The 20563-nt window shown below is 48.3% G+C and overlaps 2 protein-coding genes across 3 annotated transcripts in view; both read right to left on the reverse strand.

The window, feature by feature from the left end:
* CEMIP (cell migration inducing hyaluronidase 1) overlaps window positions 1–20563 on the reverse strand; it is an 867705-nt gene that overhangs the window by 750230 nt on the left and 96912 nt on the right. The window lies entirely within an intron of this gene.
* Window positions 1–20563, reverse strand: part of LOC138504001 (inactive cell surface hyaluronidase CEMIP2-like) — a 721493-nt gene that overhangs the window by 286046 nt on the left and 414884 nt on the right. For both annotated transcript variants that reach the window (XM_069624166.1, XM_069624167.1), the window contains exons 9-11: window positions 18541–18750; window positions 9296–9501; window positions 172–241 (exon numbers count right to left, since the gene is read on the reverse strand). In XM_069624166.1, coding sequence (XP_069480267.1) covers window positions 172–241; window positions 9296–9501; window positions 18541–18750 — 486 coding nt within the window. The remainder of the gene's footprint in view (window positions 1–171; window positions 242–9295; window positions 9502–18540; window positions 18751–20563) is intronic.

Below are 20563 nucleotides of genomic sequence, written 5' to 3' on the forward strand. Positions count from 1 at the left end.
CTGCTGTCATCAGGCAGTCAACAGCCTCACACTCACATTGTGCACAGCCGGAGAGCTCATTTTCCCATCTCACACACCCCCCAAGCAAGCTCACACTCGCATCCCACAAAGGCAGCTCTCCCACCCATCACGCACGGGCAGGAAGCTCACCGGGGAATGGGGGATTATTACCTGGGCTCCGGCGGCTGCGTTCCCTATTAAGGTGTTGTTGGGGTTTGCGATCCAGAAGGTGCTTACTGCCCTAAAACAGAAATGGGAAAACGTCAGGGAGGTATGCTCTCTATGCAGCGAATGCTTCAGCGAAGGGCCCTGGGCGCGCGTGGCCAGCTGGTAAGGAATGCATGCACCGCTTCTCAGCGCAGCCCCGTGCCTGCATCAGGTCATTGCAGTCGGGCTTCGGGGGAACGCGCGTGTTTATTACCAGAAAACAAATACCGGTCACCCGATGAGTGCGCGTGATATCGGTTAATGTATCTGCCCTGGTTCTTCGCGGGCATTTCTTCTGCGAGATCCTCCGACATACTGGGGAGGCCTGCGTGTGCTATCACGAGATGACACACACCCAACTCGTGCAGAGATCTCTCTGTGCTCAGCCATTTGGGGCACAGGCTGCGCTCACAGCCGGACCCCCACAGTTCAGAGCTAGGTTTGAAATTCCATTCAACAAAGAGACAAGAGTACACAACTGGCACCCATTACCCCCCGCCAAACCCCCCACATCCTGTCCCACCCCGCCACCCCCCACAGCCTGTCAAGAGTATGTTCCCATTGGAAACTGCGGTGGTCCCAGTTTTTGGTAGTCGGTCTTCATAGGTGGCAGGAAGGAAGGCACAATCTCACACATAAGAAATGCTGCATTTTACAACCTAAGATAGTTTTAGTTTGTGATTAATTAATTATATGTGTTTCTTTGAACAGTAACACCGAAACCCCTTCTCCTCCAAATGCTACAGAAGCGTAGTGCCTTGACAGCCCCTTTCAAGAGTTAGTCCCACTTGTATGTTAGTTGTCCTGTCCCGGTTTTTAACTTTTTTAATCTGGTCACCCTGGCACTGTACACGTACCCCTGGGCCATCATGCCCAGCTCCTGATAGGGTGTCATGCAGGAATAGTTACCATAGCAACCCACCCCTTCAAGGTCAGAGGCCACCAACCACCTCCCATGGAAGGCCTATGAAAGAGTTAATGGCTTTAGGTGTTCAAAGACCGTCTTAAGGTTTAACGTGATGGGTTTTAAATCTCTAAACAGTAGACGTTGTATGTCTACCCGATATGCAATGTCCTGCACGCAGGGATATGCACTGTCTTGCACGCAGAGATATGCACTGTCCTGCATGCAGGGATAGGTACTGTCCTGCACGCAGGGATATGCACTGTCCTGCACGCAGGGATATGCAGATATGCACTGTCCTGCACACAGGGATATGCACTGTCCTACACACAGGGATATGCACTGTCCTGCACGCAGGGATAGGTACTGTCCTGCACGCTGGGATATGCACTGTCCTGCACGCAGGGATGTGCACTGTCCTGCACGCAGGGATGTTCACTGTCCTGCATGCAGGGATATGCACTGTCCTGCACGCAGGGAAACTATATTTTCATTGCAATCCAACCATTTCATCGAGACACATGCATTGTTACAATGTTTCACCTTATTACAATTTCTAACTCAAAACAATTTAATCTAAAGCATTTTCATGTAAAACTTAGGCCGAGGATAGTAGCTCGAGGTTGGAGTAGCAATGGGGCATGGTCAAGAAATCAGCGCAAGATGATGGTCGCAGTGAATATGGGTGCCTAAAGATGCCCAGGTGGTCTCGAGCTGTTTGTATGGCCAGGCACAAGTTAGTGGGATGAAGGGGGAACAGGAGGGTGGGGTATATGGAAAAGTTCATGTGGGAGGGAGTGGCCAAATTACAGTGGGCGTTTAGTTATATGGGATTTCCTAAAACAAGTGACATGGGTTTGACATTTTTCAATGAAATTGGCACAATGAAATGTAGGCAGTTCTACAGATGAAATTCTAGATAGGAAACCACCTGTTGGGCTGATCAATTACACAACTTCCTCTGGGTTTCTACCTCCACTGCAGATCTCTTTCATCTCCTAGACCCATTGTGCCTCATCTATAGAAGACAAAGTGAATGAGGATGTGAGATGCAAAGGGATACCCGAGTGAGCCCGCAGTAATTGGCAGAGCCTATTCACAGATAAACACTTGCTGGTGGCCCGTTATGACTCTTAGTTGGATGTTATAGGCCCAGTCATGAGATGGGGACCTTTGCTGTGTCGCTCTAGTTAATCTAGACCTAGTCATCACCTTGACTAAGCAAACATGGGGCAATAGGGATCGAAGAACCAACGATAAAACAACCACACACCCAGAGCCAAACAGAAACCAACTAATCACCCCCACCTCTTCTCCACACTTGCATACCTCTCATGTACTACACACGCCCAAAAGGACCAACAAAACTACACACAAAAACACACACCCCCCCCGCTAACATGCCACAAGACCAAGAAGTTGCAAACAACAAACAACCCATACACTGGACGCTACCCCTCTGTACACAATAAGATCAATGCACAGAACAAAGCAAACCCAGGAAGCTGACACGCACAGACGCCGGTTTCTTCTGACAATGCAGGCATCCATAGAAGAGGACAACTTCTATCCTATCCCTCTTCCCTCATTAAACAACCACACCCACTTTTCTTACAGAGCCACGTGATCGCCTGGAGACCATGCAAACGGCAGCAGTGAGCGGTATAAATCAACATAACAAACCATGCAGCCTCAGAGGCGAACATGTGGGCGTGGTACTGCACTTCCAGGGAAAGCGGATCAGGTGCTGCTATAAATACCCACAAACGTGAGCCATGGAGAAACGTTTCTAGGTCAGCATCGCTTATCACACGACCCTTGAGGCTACTCCTGGAGCCGTGGACTCACTATGAGGAGCCTGTGAGGGAAGAATCTGTATACAGGGCCACATGAAACTGCCTGAAGGCACCAACTCCCCTCCTACAAAGAACTCACTCAGAGCCAGGAGGATTAATTTAGCCATGAGTTGGCCCCCATTTATTATTTGAGGAATCTAAAGACTTGTGACAAGAAACAATAAGTGTAGCTCCCGTCTACCACTTTAAAGGGGTTATTAACCGTGCTTTGAGTAGGAGGCCAAATCGAGGGTGATCTTCTAACAAGGGGGTGTGGCCTAAATAATGCTGGCATGGCCTAAAAAGGGTGCAGCCTGACCCAAACAACACATCACGAGGCCCAGTAAACATTTATTTTGGATCACTCGCCATGGTCGCAGGTGATTGTGTCTGTATTCAGCCTGCATATTTTAAACACATCTTTCTGGAGTGGTCTATAAATAAATCACTGTACATAAATGATTCACTCTTTCAGTATACAAACAATTTAATTGGTCAGTAAATCCACTATGAGAAAGGGGAGTGGGGCAAATAGCAAAATAGTGGGTCCTTGCTGCTTTGCATAAAATCAAAGAGAATTTTGGGAACACAAGAATTACAACAGATTTGTATATTTCAGAAATATGCCTGTGGCAGTGATTCAAGTGGGAATCCTTCTGAGCATGTAATGTACACAAGGCCTGGTGCTCATTTCATTTGTCACAACACTAACAGTAACGTGTCTGAAATCAACAAGCCATATATACCCAGTTACACATGCACAGCTTACAAGGGTGATGCTTTAGTTGCACTCCCCGAGAATACAACATCTTATTTCCTAGATCCATTTCTTTCACACGTTCTCCATCAATCAATGAGCAAGTCCCCGTGCCTGGGCAGTGGGCTGGCTGGGGAGAAGTTTTTGGAGACTGTTGGGATCCACTTTGGCAAGGCCCAGCCCTCTTAATTTGTCACATGGCTTAACTACTCAGGTTCCAATAGACACGTGGTTCGAGGTTGGTGTGCAGCGCAACTCCTAGAGGTATTGTTAATAACCAATATATCCGCGGGCGTCCTTCAGACCTACTAAATCCCTACAAACCTGACAGATCCAATTGTGTTTACCTCCGTACCAAAGGCTGAAGCTTGGTCCTGAAGTTGCTGGGATTGGCTGGGTCCAGAACAGATGTGAGAGACTATGAAGCTCTTTCCATTTGGGTACACTTGGAAATAAAGCACAAGGGAGACAGTGTTCTGTGCCTTTTCTTGCATTTATCTGCATTCTGCTACAGTTTCCCGCATGGTGCGAGATATCCGTGATCAAAGTAGGACCTGGGTTGTCCTCCTGGAAAATGTACACTGTGCTACCATGTTTTCATGGAGGCTGCTATTCCGGATTCCCAGGCCTTCTACTGCTCCATGTGTGCATCAGGAGAATCCGGCAGAGAAGCTCCAGACACAGATGCAGTGAGTCTCCAGTTCTGCAAGAATGGGCTCAGCAGATCCCCTCAAAGGAATCCCCCTGTAGGCAGGTCTGCAGATCGGTTACCAGTCAATTGGTCGAAAACATTTGGTCGACAGGACAACTGGTCGACACCATTTGGTCGAATGCCAAATGGTCGAATTTTTTTTTTTTTACCCTTTTTTTGGTTTTTTTTGGGGGGGTCCCCTTCCCCCAACCCCCTTTTTTTTCTTTTTTTTCCCCACACGAAAACCCACAAAACACAAATATAAAAAAAAAAAAAATCGATTATTTGGCATTGGACCAAATGGTGTCGACCAAATTGCAGTCGACCAGTTTGCTGTCGACCAATTGACTGGACACCCTGCAGATCACATTCTGAATGGGCCTAAATTGACAGGGTGGGGTTTACTTGGAAATGCCCTCAATAGCCATCAAAAGGGGAAAGGTCTGTCCTTTTTCACAATCCCTGTGTTGCTGATGTTTCCACAGAAGTACCCCTTTGTCTAAATGGGGATAGCAGCAACTTGGGAGCACCCCACCAACTCTTCTATTGGAGCCAGAATCTAAGGAGAGGTGTTATTTTGAAATGAAGGCACTTTGATGGGATTGGATTAGGCACACGGCTGATGCTGCCCATTTTTAGGCAAGGATTCGAGATTCTGAGATGGGGTGGGGGCATTCATATTACAGAGGTGGGCATTGCAACTCACAAACAGGCACAGGGCAATCATACATTCCTGCACCATGACCCCTTAGGAGTAAGACCAATGCCAAACACCTGCAGCTGCCGCAGAGAAGCCGGCAAGCAAGTGTCCTTTTGGAAGCTGAGGAACCCTTCTTCCCCAAAGCTGCAGCCCCATCAGTGCCATTTGGATCGACTGCAGATTGTTCCAACCGTTGGCCCAGGGCAGCCGCCATCTTGATGAATCTAGAGAACGCAAAGGATGTGCACATAGGGGGAGACCTCACTGTCCAACATGAGGAGTCTTTCATGTACTTGCCTTTAAAAGTCCATGGGACGGCCCCCTGATGGGGCGGATGCCCTTCTTGTCTCCAAGAGCAAAGTCAACCTTCTCCCATGCCACATCAAGTGGAAGCTGTGCCACCGCGGCCTGCTGCAGAACAGCAGGTCAGGAAGCAGACGATTCCTGTGGTATTCAGAAGATGCCCCAGGATGGGTAAGGTTCTGTGTGTGTTGGGGGGATTCCTGGATGCTGGCTCCTCCAGTCAGGCGTGTGAGAATTCAGACACTATGAAAAGCACTGTTCACTTCCACCTTCCATCTACAAGACTCCCAGCAAGAAAGGTCTTGCTCAGCGCTCCATACTGGAACCCTGCCTGCCCTCCGAGACCAAGCACTGAGCTCTGGAAGCAAGACACTGATTAGGAACATGTATGCAAGTATTTATTTAGGGTAGAAACTGCCCCAGAGCCCTTACAACCCCCGGGGGTCCCCTCCTGCTACCGCAGGTGATTCTCAGGGGGTGTGGTTTCTGGATCTCAACCAGTTGTTAGGTGATGCTGCTTGGGTGGCTTCTCTTGGCAGAAGCCCCATCATTTTCCTAGTTCCAGGTATTAGAATTCTCCCTCCAGGTAAATCTTCAAAGATACAACTCAATGTTTCAGTGTTTGCTCACCCTCTGCTATAACACCTGGAATCTCTGGGCTTGTTACTGACATCGTTTCAAGAATCTGAGTTCACACGAAACCTATGCCAGAAAAGCAAGTTACATCTTCAACAACAATGCTTTGAATCTGGGAATTAACCCCTTCAAGGAGGCATTTGTCAATTCTAAGTCACCCACAGTCTCAGGGATTCAAGTGGCCCTGTGCTTCTTTCCTCGTTTCCTGGTTCCTTCAGGTGGAGGACTTCTTCTCGTCATGTTTCCTACAGTTCTCAAGAAACCCTTCCTCCCGGGTCTCAGCGACAAGGAAAGCCTGCACGTTAGGTCTAGTTAGCAGCAAGGGAGAGGGCCGAGTGCTGCCAGACCAAGCCCCCGAGTTTCCACTAAGGTCAGGTCACCGTAGCCTGGCCTGCAGGTTAGTATTGTATCTCCTTTTCTTGTTTGGGGGACCAGGCTCTGTTCCCCAGCACACAGCATTCCTCTGCCACCTTCATGATCTCGTATTTAAGAGGGCTCTGCTTCCTCTCCTCTAATCTCCCATGTTCTTGCCAGGTGTCTGCTCGACTAGTTCTAATTCCTCAGTCCTCTGCCATGGGCTTGTTATTTCTCTCCAACTCTCCCCCTCTCCCCTCAGCCTCCTTCCCATCTCTTGATTCTCCCCACCATACTCCCCAGCTTCTTCGTCATCACCTGCTATGTACTCTCCTCCCTACTGGTTGACAGGTCCACTTTACTCGCCCCTTCCACTGTGTCACTCTCCTCCTTGTTGGATGTTTCTTAATTTCTTCCTCACCACATCTTTTTTAGTCGTCATCTCTCCTCTGATCTTGTCCTCCTTCTATCCTCCTCCCCTCTGCCTCCTCCTTTTCCCCCGTTTCACCTCCCTCTCTCTAACTTTGCCGCTCCATCCTGCTGCCCCGCGCATCCATCGTCTGGAAATGCCCACACCTCTCTGAAATGCCTTGCAGCCCATCTGGGCCGTGGGCCCACCCCAGGGTACTGCCCTTGCTTCCCTAATCTCAGGTGGGTGGGACCTTGCATGCAAAAACACGGTGGTTACGTTCTATTTCCCGGAAGTTTCCCTGCAGATTTATTGGCCTCTTTATTATGCAGGGCGGTGAAACGGCGCATTTATCTTGTCGCCATCTTGGATTGTACTTGTCACGTGCACTGGAGCGAGCCAGCACAGAGGAGCTCTGTGATCCATTGTCTCCTCTGGCCTTGCCCACTCATAATGTGGTTGATAAATGGAACGGTCTGAGTGCAGTTACTCACACACACACGTTGGAGCTCTTTTCCACCGTTTCTGGGCTTTTCTGTTCCCTGCGGTTCCCACCGTAAACCCTCTTCTTTACCACGTCCTTCTGTCACTCTTCTTCCCCATGCTTCCCACAATCCCATACCAGGGAGTGAGGGAGTGAGGATTTTACCACTAACTAACAGTACTAAACACTCACCCTTCTGCATGGACCTTCTCAAACTCTGAACTAAACACAACCATACCTCCAGAGCACCATAAACTGCGCGCACTTCACGCCCGGACGATACAAACCAGACCTAATCTCATCCAACACCACATGGTGACTACCAACTGAAAAACAGTCCTGCACTCAGTGACCGGCTTCTCCGAACTCAATCTACCAACAGCAAATCACAGCTCTCTTGCTTTTTGCCAGCTCAATCCTACTAACATATCCTGCCACCCTCCTTGCATTACAGATCCGCCAGAGAGCCACCATGCAGGTGGCAACAGTGCTTTGTGCAAGAACATAGCATTTTAGGACAAAGCAAGGATAGGGCCCCACTATTCGGAGTTGAATGGTCCGCCATTTTGAGTGTGCCTTAAAGGGATGGCGCCATAGGTTTGCTTTTTGTGGCAACCCCCTTGCCACATGTCTGCCTTGTGGTGAGGTAAGCCCGGGGATTCTTCCTGTTCTTTCCTGGGCCCAGCACTGCTTAGCGGGCAGCGTAAAAAAGGCCCTTATGGCTACACAACCCTTTACCCAAAGAGTCAGGCTGAGAAATGTGTTACACAAGGTTAGCCTACAGGGCTGTTGACCCCAAAGGAGACAAGGAGCTAGAGTAAGATGGTTCATGCCTAGCAACAAAAAAACACTTTCACAACACTTTATTACCATTTACGGACTTCCGGTTAAACGGGTAAAGTTATGATTTGTATCAAAAATACCCTTGCTGTTTAATTATATTGTGTAGTTTTTATAGTTGAGTAAAAAAGTTATTTCACCCTTGAGTAGTTTGACTGAGAATAGCTTAATTCATTCTTGGTACACCACTAAAGTGTCATATTGGTCGATCCCAGCGTCTATATAACTGTTCATGGTCATCCCGACTGTTTGGCATTGTTACCCATTGGGGAACAGTGGCGCGCGGAGCACGAGATGCAGCTTAAATATCAAGATGTGGTTTCTGGGTTGTCAGGGGAAAAGGTTCCCTTAAAAGATGGAGCTTTCTGACAGTCCTAAATTGCTAGCGGCATGTTTCATTCTTACATGGGCCGAACCCTCCATCCCCCAACCCCTATGACACAGGACTCGTTCGGGGCTTCAAACCCGAAACCGACAGGGTTCAGATTATACTATGAATGTGCAGGATTCCCTCACCCCTCTTTCACAACAAGACTCATTCGAGGACTCAGCACCCCCCGCACCCCAGAGGACTCCTAGTCCCAGACCCACAGAACTCATATGCTATGAGTACTCAACCACTGTCCCAAGGATATCACCCGACTGGCCCTGCCCCCGCAGGACGTTCAAGTATGTAGTTTGTGCGGAGGCTCAGACCATACATTACTCCGGTAGTGGGTACTCTATCTCCTGACCCACATGAGTTTCATCCATTCAGAGTTTAGCTCCCAGCCACACAGCACACACGTGCAGTCTAAACTCCACCCAGACCCACAGAACTCTAATGCACTTGGTGCTCACCCCTGTCCCACAGGACTCACTCATGCCCAGCCTTCTACCCCTCTACCCCATATGACCCGGATCCAGTGTGTGCTCGGCACGCAGCATACAGTTCTCACGTGGAGATGGTACTCAAAAACAGTTGCACAGGGGACATAAAGGCAGGCAGACCTGTCTGACTTAAGGTCAATATCCCATCCCCCAGAAATCAGAAGCAGTCGATGCACCAACCCAGCTATATAGGGCCTTCATGCCGTTAGTCTCCATCCCAGCCCAGTGGACCCCATGCAGTCAGGCTTGCCACCACACAGCGCTTGAATGCAGTAGATGCTAGGTCCTCGCCCGAGAGAACTCACATGCAGTCAGTGCTGGGCACAGGCACATAGCTCCCAAAGACGTTGCTTCGCATGGCCAGGCACATGGACTCGCTGCGGTCTGTGGGCAGGAGGGTTCCTGGCTTGGTGAGTAGCCCCAGGTTGTGGTCAAACGTATTACGTTGCTCGACGCCATCTTCCAGGAAGAAGCAGTGTCCAAGGGTATCATAGCCAATCGTGTCCTTCACCTGGTGAAGAGGGAGAAAGTGCATTAGTGCCCTGAGAGGTGCATTGCAAATGCCCTTCGACACCTTGGGATCAGCTTAAATCAGAAAGCAAGGACTATGCTAATGTGGTGAGCCACGCTGGGACTTTGTAGCCCCCCCCACTCCCAACATGTGATTCACACGCGTGGACTCGCAGCAAAGAACGCAAGAGCAAGCCCTCTCTGCACAGCCTTACATTAACGCCTCAGTACCTCAGGCTTGCTTGTGTGCTTTAGAAATGAAATACATACATACATACATACATACATACATACATACATACATACATACATACATACATACATACATAAATAAATAAATAAACTTGTCGTGCCTTCAAAGAAGCCAGAAGAAAATTGATCGGGAGGGATAACTGGCACATATGTGAGACAAAAAGGGAGGTTTTTTTTAGGCGGCAGGTGGTAAAACATGCAATATTGTTGATCAATAAGGGGAGGAAGATGGAGAGTGGGAAGAAGAGATGAACACACGACATCAAGAAGAAGGAAAAGAAAGACCTTTCCAGAGTAGTGAAGGGATGCAATGTATCCCAGTGCAAAACACAGAAGAGAAAATACTGCAAAGGGGGAAAGAAAAGTCAACAGAGGATGGCATGAGTCCTCTTGAGGATGAGGGTAAAGAGTTTGCAAGAATGCAAGCACGCGAGCGAGAAAAGTAGGATGACGTTGGTGTGACTGATGCATCCCACTTGGGATGCTTTCAACTCAATATGGGAACTTATGCAGAGCTCCTTTCCTGTTTATCAATATTTTATGGGACACCCTATCCTTCAGTGCTATATATACAGTTCAGTTTGCGTGTACCCTGTTAGCCATGGGTTATATAAAAGGTTTTGATCAAAAAAGGCAACAAGGTGATTAGTTAACCTAACACTGTCATTTATTGGCAAGCTTTTGTAATCTTCTGATCACTTTATCAGGCACAGGAAGAATGAAGTTCCTGGACAAACAGGACTGCTCACAATGTCACCTATGGAATAGCTCATATGTTCATGTCAGCATTTCTGATGTGTAACCCCTTCACAAACAGCTGTTCTCTCCAAAAGGTACCCCGCACATTCCAGTCTGAAAGAATTAAATGGGCCACTGCAAACTATATGCAAGCAGGCAAAAGCAGTATTCCGCGTTTCTTATTTTTTCAGCTTTCATTTTTTTGACCAGTTTGCCAGGGCTCAAGTCTAGGGAACAGGGAACACGCAGGTGGACTGAGTCCACCCACTTTTTTCAGAGGGTGGGACTCTGTCCCCCCCAGCTAAAGTGAATTCATGAATTAAAGACCGCAGGGATTGAACCACAGCCATCAGGTTTGCAGGCCACTGTAAAGTGCAAACTGCAAATGTTAACAAGTGGGCCGGGCCGTGTGCAAAGGGGCGGAGTCCTGTGTGGCTGTGGGCGGGGCAGACATCTCAGGGTTTTTCATTTTCAAATGGAGGCAGGTATGATGCTGAGGGATACGAGGTAGAGTCAGTGGGAGGCCACTGTTTTCGACTTGCATGCATGGCGCGAGTTAGCGCAAGTAGTGGGTGCTTGTGACTGGGATGCATGCTACGAGTTAGCGAGAGCCCTCGTGGTCATGGCTGGCATGCATGGTGTGGCTTAGCATACGCCCTAGTGGTTGTGACTGGCACGGCACGCATGGAGTGAATAAGTGGAAACATTTCTGTTCATGGCTGGCATTGATTGTGTGAGATAGCAGGATCTGCTGGGGCCGTGATTGGCACACACTGTGTAAGTGCACAGAGGGCATGACTGGCATGCATAGTGTACGCTAGCAGAAACTCTTGTGGTCATGGCTGGCATACAGGGTGTGCCCTTGTTATTGCGACTGGCATGCATGGCGCGTTAGCCTGAGCTCTATAGCGGGGGCGTTTTTGCATGTAGACTGCATGACCCTAGGTTGCACAGGGCCTCAGGGAAAGCTGCTGGGATGGTCTGTGTGGATAGCCTGCACGATTCGCCAGATAATACAAATATTCCAAGTATATGTCTCAAATCTGAAAAAATGATCAGCTGCTTGGCCGCCGCCCAAATTCCACATATTTCTAAATATTTCATTTGTCTTCCTGTCAGGAGGTTTTCTGCTCAAGTGGAGCCTGCAGCTCCTTGGCACGAGGCCTCCAGCTTTCAGTGAAGCTGGCGATCACCTGTTTAATGCAGTAATGACATGCGACTGGTCCAGCCTTTTAATTATTCGTGAAATAAAGGATACACGAAACTTCTGAGTGATCCAGCACAAGGCACGTGTCACTGCCTAGGGCAGGAGGCCCGATCACGCACCAAGTGGGGCGGCGACTTATCAGAGGCGTAGACAGGGTAGGGCCTGAGCGGGCAAGGTCCACCCGCAGCGCTGTGTGGGCATTTACAGATGTTAATGTCACTGTGGTGTGCCCAACTACATGAGCTCCAGGCCCCACTCGTTAGACAATCCTACTACGCCTCTGCGACTTATCATTTTCTCTCTGAGCTCAGAAAGGAGCTATTCTGGAAAGCAAGGCAGGGGGCATTGGGAATGTACCCCCTCCTGTCATATAAGCTGGTGTATTTGTAGAATTCCCAACAGTTGAACCGGTGCGCGTGAAGATGAGGCATGGGGCAGGCAAGCTTAAAAACAAGCAAATGGAAGCTGCCCAGAGCGTGCGTGGGGGGATGTGGGGGACGGGGGCTTCCATGTGAGGAATCTGTCAGATAATCCTGTGAACGTGAAGAATCTGCCCCTATGCCAGTGAAAATGGCATCTACTAGGAATCTGTGCATAGGGCAAGAATCAATTAGATGAACCTGTGATTGTGGCAAACCCCATCAGTCAAACCTTGGTACTGTTTGTGGCATGCTTGAATCCTCCCACCTTGTCACCTTGTCTACAGCAGCTCTGCAGAAGGTGCTTGGTACGGGCTCCAGGTGGTGGTGATGTGTGTGTGTGTGCGTGCATTTGTTTTTGTGTACGCTGCCCTCCACAGTTGTGTGTTTGCTGTCATCCGCAGTTGTGTGTGTTTCTGTCACCATCGAATGTTGGATATGCGTGTTGCCATCTATTGTTGATGGTTTGCATGTGCTGACATGCATTAGTGTGTGACTTAGTGTGTACTTTGTGTTTCTGTGTGTGCCATCCATCATTGTTGTGTGTATTGCCATCTGTTGTTGTATGTATGTTGCCATACAGTGTGTGATGGGCTGACATCCATTGGGATGTGTATGGGGGTGGTTCCATTCTATGTTTTTGGTGTTGCATGTTTGTGTTGCAATCCATTGTTGTGTGTTATCATATTGTTCTGTATGTTTTCTGCTATGTTTTCTTGTGTATGTTATGTGCATGTGTGTGCTGCCATACTGTCAGGTTCGGGTTCTCTAGACTAGGTGTGTGTGTGTGAGTGCTAGTTGTTTCCTCTAATGTAGATTGGTTTGGCCTTAACTTTCCCTTTCAGAGTGTGGAAGGTTTCCCTAGCCAAAATGGAGGATCTCTGCTTGCGCCCTGATCGGCTGATGACTTCAGAAGGGCAGACAATGGGCATTCTAAACTGCCTTTCATTGTCTATAAGCCCAGCCGAGAGGACATGTTCTGTGGTTGTTCCAGTTTTTAAGGCCTAAAGGGTCTTTTGGGCTGTTTGCAGCCGAAACTGCGTTTTAGAAGACAAAGGAGCAGACTAGGAGGCAAGCTGACCCAGCAGGAGTTCTCACAGGAACCCAGAAGATAAGTGACTGAACCTCAGTTTCATTATTCTTTTTCTGCATAGATCTCAAAAGTTAATTAACTGTAAATATCTTCATAAGTTCCTAAAAGGCAGTGCTGATGTAAATATCAACCAACTAAGGTTTCCCTAAAAACTGTTCATCTAGCGAGCGTCTTGCTCATACTACGTTTGAACTGTAAATTGTTTCATTACGTCAAACCGTGTGTGTGGTTGCTAAGATACCGGTTCGCGCGCGTCAGCCTTTCTCAACAGCTGTGTCATGCGTTCACTAGCTGTACGGTTCTTGATCGTAGCAACCTGTGTGTTTACAGTCGTGCCCACGTTGGTGCCTGCGAGCTGGAGTCAGTATGCGGTTCTTCAGTCCGAGGTTTTTTCCGTTTGTTAGGTTTTTTTGTGCGCGTGCGCGGAGGGGCCTGCTATCGTGTACATTTTGCGCGCATGCATGGTACAACAAATAATCTTGGTGGTTAGCCCACGTGCGCGGAGGGGCCTACTAGCGTGTACATTTTGCGCATGTGCGCGGTACACCAAATAATCTTGGTGGTTAGCCCGCATGCGCGGAGGGGCCTGCTAGTGTGTACATTTTGCGTGCGTGTGCGGTACAGCAAATAATCTTGGTGGTTAGCCCACGTGTGCGATGGGCCAACCTAAGTGAACATATTGCGCGCATGCGCGGATCAACTATCTGGCATTTGGTTATTGCGCGTATGCGCGGATCAACTTTCTAGCATCTGATTTTAGCATGCGTGAGCGGACACTAACTTGAAGACACGGCACGCATGCGCGGTTTTGACGTCTATCTTCAAGTTACGGCACGTGTGCGCGATACGTCTGAAGACATTACGCATTAGCCCGGAATTAAGAAGGAGACTCTAAACGAGTTCAAAGACTTGAAAGAGACAGATACTCAAAAGAAAATAGAAGTTTTGTTTTCAAAAGGTAAAGTAAACATTTCAGAGTAACCTGAAAACAGAGAACCTGGAAAAGAAAAAGTAACTTTGTGTGGGTACAGTGAACAGCCTTCTCAGTCAAATAACTGATACAGACCAACTTCTGAGATTTCCAGACAGAGACAGTTTCCCAGGGAAATCAGTAGGAGTAAGGAGCAGTACTCAAATCAGCAGAGGTGTCACAGGAGCAGCAACAGATGGCATGGGAGTTTAAGGCTGCAACTCGTAGACAGAACTTCTAGCAAGTATTTGATCTCCTCTAGGCAGTTAGTAGAGGAGTACCAGGTATGGTTTCTTAGCGAATATGTTTTGGATATTTATGTGAGGCCCAGGTAAATCATAAATAACTAAATCTAAAAGGTGGAATGTTTTCTCTGTCCTCCATATGCAGGTTCGGTGGTGAAACTGTTTGGAGCAACGTGGTGTTTTCTTATTTTATCCCGTTCCCTTGGGAGTGAAACATGCAGAATCGTATTTGACATTAGTTCTGTGCATTACACTTTGGGGGGACTGTTGGGGGTTCAGCAGCTTCTGCAGATGACAGTCTGGAACTCTCAGCCCGACACATACATTGTTTCGTGTGTATGTGTGTTGTAAGGAAGGCATGGTATCAACAGTAAGACAGGCACAAGTGACCATAGTTCAAGGGTGTTTATTGAACTTCAAAAAAGGGCTTGATAAATGCCTATCTAATCCTAAATCTACAGATGGGAGCAAGCTGCTACCATCAAATAATAATAAGGCAGTCCTAGTGGTGTCTTGTCAAAGTAAAAGGGCCAATACTAAAAAACCTATTACAAATCCTTAAATCTAATTACAAATAGTGTGGGAATAATGTTTATGAAAAAAGAAAGAAGTGTTCAAAATGATATGTCAGGATGTTCAGGCCATTGGCCTCCTTTCCCCACGTTTTCTGCACGGGACAAGGCGGTTCACTCGAGCGTAGCACAGGCTCTGGCTTCTTTAGGATGAGGATACAGTTCAATCAGCATCAGGGCCTTCGGTGCGCAAGTCTCCCCGCTTCTCAAAGTCTCTTCACTCAGAGGGCCTGATGCAACTAAGATAAACAACAATTTCTTTTCCTCTTTATTTTCATAAGTAGTCACTTCGGGCGATTCACTACTCACCCCGGACCCTCCCCCCTCAGCTGTGCTCAGATCCTTCTAGCACAGTAAGTCTCCCTCAGCCGAGCTAGGACCAATTTCAATTTACTTCTAGTATCAAAGACTTTCGAATGTGCACAGGGTTTGGTTTCACCCGTTGCAAGACTGCTGTGATTTCACAATTCCTTCTGTTTAACATTTGTCACCTTTTTTGTTGGATACCTAACAGAGACGTTCGAATGAGCATCCACGTGATGCCGAACCACTCTGTCTATGGTATCATATCTTAGCCTTAAATTTCAGTCACTCATCTGCTGTTTTAATTATTTGTGTCTCTTGCCACATACGCTCCAGACACTGTTCTCTCCAATTTTCTTTATACAATGTTTCCCCTTGCAACCTTGGTTTCCACACAGACCGGTCTTGTATCAGTCTCCCCAACTCACCGGATGTGCTGACTTCACTGATACTGCTTTGTTGTAGGAGCTAAGAACAGTACCACAGCGGCAGTCGATTCTCCCCGCCTTGACTATCGACACGGGAGAGCCCCGGGTACCTCCGACACACAATGCAGGCTTCTTAGGAATTTGATTCCAGGTCTTATGTTTCCTATTCTTGAAGGCTCATGAAAGATACAGTCTTTCCTTGAAAATGGTCAAGGGTGCTTCCCACCTTGCAATCCTCTACTGTCTGGCCGTCTTCAGCCTTGTATTAAACTGCTCTCTTGGAACTGCTAATTCCTTTTCTGCTTTGCCTTGCTCAGAGTGTGCTTTCATGCTCCGCCTTTTATCCGTGTGGGGAAGTGTGATGGAAGTCAGGTGTGTGTAATGATCAGTAATTGCCTGAGCCTTTCTGACAATTGTATTGGGACACGTCAGGTATACGTCTTGGGGGTTAGTCCGTTTTCTCTCACAGCGAGCTGTCCATGAGAAAGTGTTTGTGTTGGGAAAGGGGTGCTGGAGGAAGGGGTTGAGTGCCTAAGTATCCTACCTGGTAGGATAGGGTAAAGTGTTAAAGGGAAAGGGATACCGCATCTCGCCACCCAATGTCCCACTTCCACTCTCCGAAGACCCCTCATCCAGGTAATCCTCCCGCACTGGTCCATCCCCAGGAACTGGATCCAAAAGTGATGGCTGTGTCTTGGCTCCCTGAATGACAGATCCTCTGGGACTAGCAGATGAGACACCTTCAGGTTTCTCACAGCGTACACTGCCAGCAATTGGTGTGTGTGTATTTTGCCATGTGTGTGTGTGATGCCATACATGTGTGTGTGTGTGTGTGATGCCATGCACGTGTGTGTGTGTGTGTGTGATGCCATGCGCGTGTGTGTGTGTGTGTGATGGCGTGTGTGTGTTGGTTGTGTATTGCAAACTGTTGTTCTGATGGTTCTGTATATTGCCATCCATTGTGTGTGGTGTGGTTGTGCTGACATCTGTTATGTGCGTGTTTTGACCATCAATCATTCTGAGTGTGTGTGTACGTCCAGTCATTATGTGTGGGTGGGTGGGTGTGAGGGGGGGGAACTGAATTCCCTTAGTTATAGTGGAGACACTTAAATGGCTCACATGGTAGCCTTCATCCCACATAAAGGGACCCCACCCTCAATGAGACAGGCCACCCAGAGTTCTCCCATGAAGCTGGAAAGGGAGGACTACATCTCCCAGAATCCCACGGGGTGGCTGAAGGAAAACCTGGGATGGTGTGGGAAACCCCCTTCGCCGTTACAGGGACAGGCTATCTGGGGCAGAGTGTGTGCCAACCCAGAGGAGGGCTTTTCAAACTCTAAGGCACACAGCACAGAGCAACCCACATGCCTTGCTCACAAGAGGGCAGACAATGCACCGCCACCCCGTCTTAAAACCAAAGGAGAGGAACCATTACTACAATCTCCATCTCTCTCCAAAGGTGTTTTTAAGATTAGAATGGACCTGAGAAACACAGGAGAAGGACAATGCAGAGAACCTTCCAGCAGCAGTCATGGATGGAGAGCTGTAGGCAGCAGGCAAACTAATAAAAGCCTATATGGCTGACCCACCTCATTCAAGCTCTGTCCCATTAAGCCCACCCACAGGAGAATTGCAAGAAGAAACTTGCTGAAGCCATTCCAAGTGGGGCCCTCCCTTACAGTCACAACTGCTGCCTTGAAGAGTAGCCCAGAGGAGGGGCTATATCACTATAAGGCAGTTTCAAACCCAGTCATTTTGCGGGTCGCTTGGGAAGAGTGCGGGCAGCTTTTGGAGAGAGCTGGAGAAGGAATAGTGTAGAGCAGAGTGGAGGCGGCTGAAGGAGCAGAGTGTGGTGGGGAACTGGTAGCATCTTAGATGGGGAGAAGGAGGTGGCGAGGAAGCTGGTGTGGAGTAGAAGGAAGGAAGAAGGTTGGATAGAAAGTATTGAGTTGGAATGATTAACATCCAGATTTTTGGAGGAGGTTAAGGAAGGAGGAGAAGACAAAGGCTTAAAAGCTATAGAGTTGTTGGAGGAAGAGGAAGATTTGAGGAGGGAATACCATCTGGAGAGGAGGAGGATAGAGGAGAACTGGCAGAAAAGGTTGGAAGAGTTCAGGAGGAGGTGAAAACATTGTTGAAGGTTGTCGAAGTTAACGAGTTGGGTGGAGAGGTTAAGGAGGATGTGCCGGTATTTTCAAAGGGGTTTGGCAGAGTCAATGTGAGTGCAAGGAGGTTGTTGGAGGAAGTCAGCAAGTTGAAGAAGAAGGTTGGAAAATTTAAAAACGAGGTAGGAAGATTGATGGAGGAGGTTGGAGCCCAGACGAAAGGAGATGTGTGTTACAACAGGCAGATGGAAGGAGTTGGAGATCTGTTGGAGGGTGGGAGTTTCTTGAAGGAACCACAGGAGGTAGGTGAAGTACTTAAGGAGGAGGCAGAAAGAATCAGTAGGAGCAAATCCAGATGAGCTAGTACATGATCAGAAAGGGAGGAGCCCGCGGTGGGATTAGGCGCCAGCTTGTGGTATGGCGACTAGGAGGGCTGCATGAGGAGTGGCTATGGTGTCCATGCAGTGAGGTTCTGTTTTATAGTGCCCAGATAATTAATATTGGGGCTTTCAGAAGAAGTAGTCGTCTTTGGTGCAACAGGCAGGCTATTACAACCTCAAGAGTGTGAAGAGTGCAGATTACATGGTGTGCTCCGAGCAGAAAATCATAAAACATTTTGACAGATAGAGAAATGCATTGAGCTGCAAGGGTCCGACAGATTTCAGTTCAACAATGTGGCAGAAATTGCATGCTTCACAATTCTCCTACCAGAAGCCCGTGGGTCCCGTGAATCACCACGCATCGGGAGAAGCAGTGGTGGATGGACAGGTTCTCAAGGTACGTCGGTGGATCATAGCCTCCCTTCTCATCCACGTCCCCAGCCATGTGGAAATGGACAGGGTAACTTCCCAGCACCTGCTGCCCAAGGTGAATCAGCTCGACTCCGGATAAGTGAACGGAGCGGAAGTGCCTTTGGATCTAAGAAGAAGAGAAATTTAGAGTTAATGTACTCAGATCCACAACCCTGCGCCGCAATGCATGGAAATAGGAAGTAAACATATATCAAGATCCTTAGCGCAAAGACTGCAGTAGTACGTCATGTCCCTTTCCTCCGTACTGTTGGGATGTCGCACGAAATGGGGCTCGGAGCACAGCCTGTTGCATAGCAGCGTAGTCTAGATTTTTCTTTCACTACATGCAAGGCAGCACCACTCACGCTCCTGCGCGGCGCTGCCCTTCCACACCCTCTCCAGCCTTTTAGTCCCTTTCCACATGAAACCATGACACGCAGGCCTGTGAGTCTACTATGGGGGTGCAGCCCCCATTAAAAGAATAGAAAAAAGCCATGATGAAAATAAACACTTAGCACTCAGTAATTCTAGTAGATGAAACCACATGGAGCCACTGCAGAGACGCAGGGCCCTCCCATGTGTAAAAGAGAAGGAAACGTTAGCCACTAGTAACAAGATGGCGGGCCACTTATTGGTAAAATGGAAGGGCCCATGTTGATAAAAAACGAGCAGGACCTCCCCCCAACTAAAAGAGAAGGGGTGCTTTCCCATTGGCAACGAAGAGTAAACTCATTGGTAAGGCAAAAATAGGGGCCTTCATTGATAAAGAAAAAAAGGCTCCTCCAGTTGGTAATACGATGGAAATCCTACCTTGGCTAAAAGATGAGGGAGATCTACTGATAAAAGAAAGGCGGGGTCCTCCTATTTGTATTAGATGAGGGGGTCTCTCTGGTTAGTAGTGTAAAATGAAAGCTCCCACCCCCCATTGCTGACAGGACCGATGATTGTGGAGGAGGATCCTCCCAGCGATGATAGAAAAATAGGTGTTTCGAGTTGGCAATAGGGAAGCGACCTTTGCCCGGCTCACATCCCTACACGTAGCTGATTTCCTGTTCGAGGCCAGAGAGCTGAGCCATGGCCTCAGGGAAGACATGCCTTCTCTTTCTCCAACCACAGAGCCAGAGGAGTCTTTTAACCCAGCACCTGCTTAGGCTATGACATTGGGCTCTCCTGTATCCATTCTGCCAACACTCTCTCGGCTCGTCCTTCTTCCAAGCTCGAGTAGTGCATAGAAATATTTTATAGCGAGCACTCCTGAACCGAGAGTGGTCCTAAGTGATAACCAGGACTGGTAAGATGACCAGGACCCCGAAGCCGTGTCGTCGGGCGAACGGCTAAGTGCATGTCCACGTCTGTGTGTCTGTTGTGTGTCTTGTTTTGGGGGCGTCTTGGGTGGGACGGAGGGGTGGGGGCTCAGGGAGGGAGGTTCAAGGGGTGAAACCTCCCCCCCACCGATTTTGCATAAATCTGGAAAGCGAGTTGGGGTAGGGGCAAGCAACATAGTCTTTTCGCTTTTTGTAGGCCGCCTAAAAATCACCTGAAAAAAAAATAGTCCTTTGGTTAGGAGACCAACAAAAAGCAAAAATTAGACATAGAACCCTGAGAATACATGTACCCAACGCCTTTTCACTTTTTCACCGTTTCACTCAACAAAAGACCTCTAACTTGAGTTTTGGGCTCCCGAGGACATGTGGTGTGGTACGAGTGGAGGTTATAGGCCGCCCATTGAATCAGGGCCAGTCGGTTCTATATATTTTCTCAACAAGCCCTCTTGAAAGGTTCCTATAGCTACAGGGTATTGACAACACTGGTCTTACAGGCTCCCATTACTTCCCGGGAGTGTGTGTCTGTGTGAGAAACAAGCAGCCGTCTCTAAAAAGGAGATGCAACACATTTTAATAGGCGACACAGGCCCTAGCCTATAGGTAAGAACGTGGAAC

The sequence above is a fragment of the Ambystoma mexicanum genome, chromosome 11 (assembly GCF_040938575.1).
Source record: "Ambystoma mexicanum isolate Mex_15411 chromosome 11, UKY_AmexF1_1, whole genome shotgun sequence".
Classification (NCBI taxonomy): Eukaryota; Metazoa; Chordata; class Amphibia; order Caudata; family Ambystomatidae; genus Ambystoma; species Ambystoma mexicanum.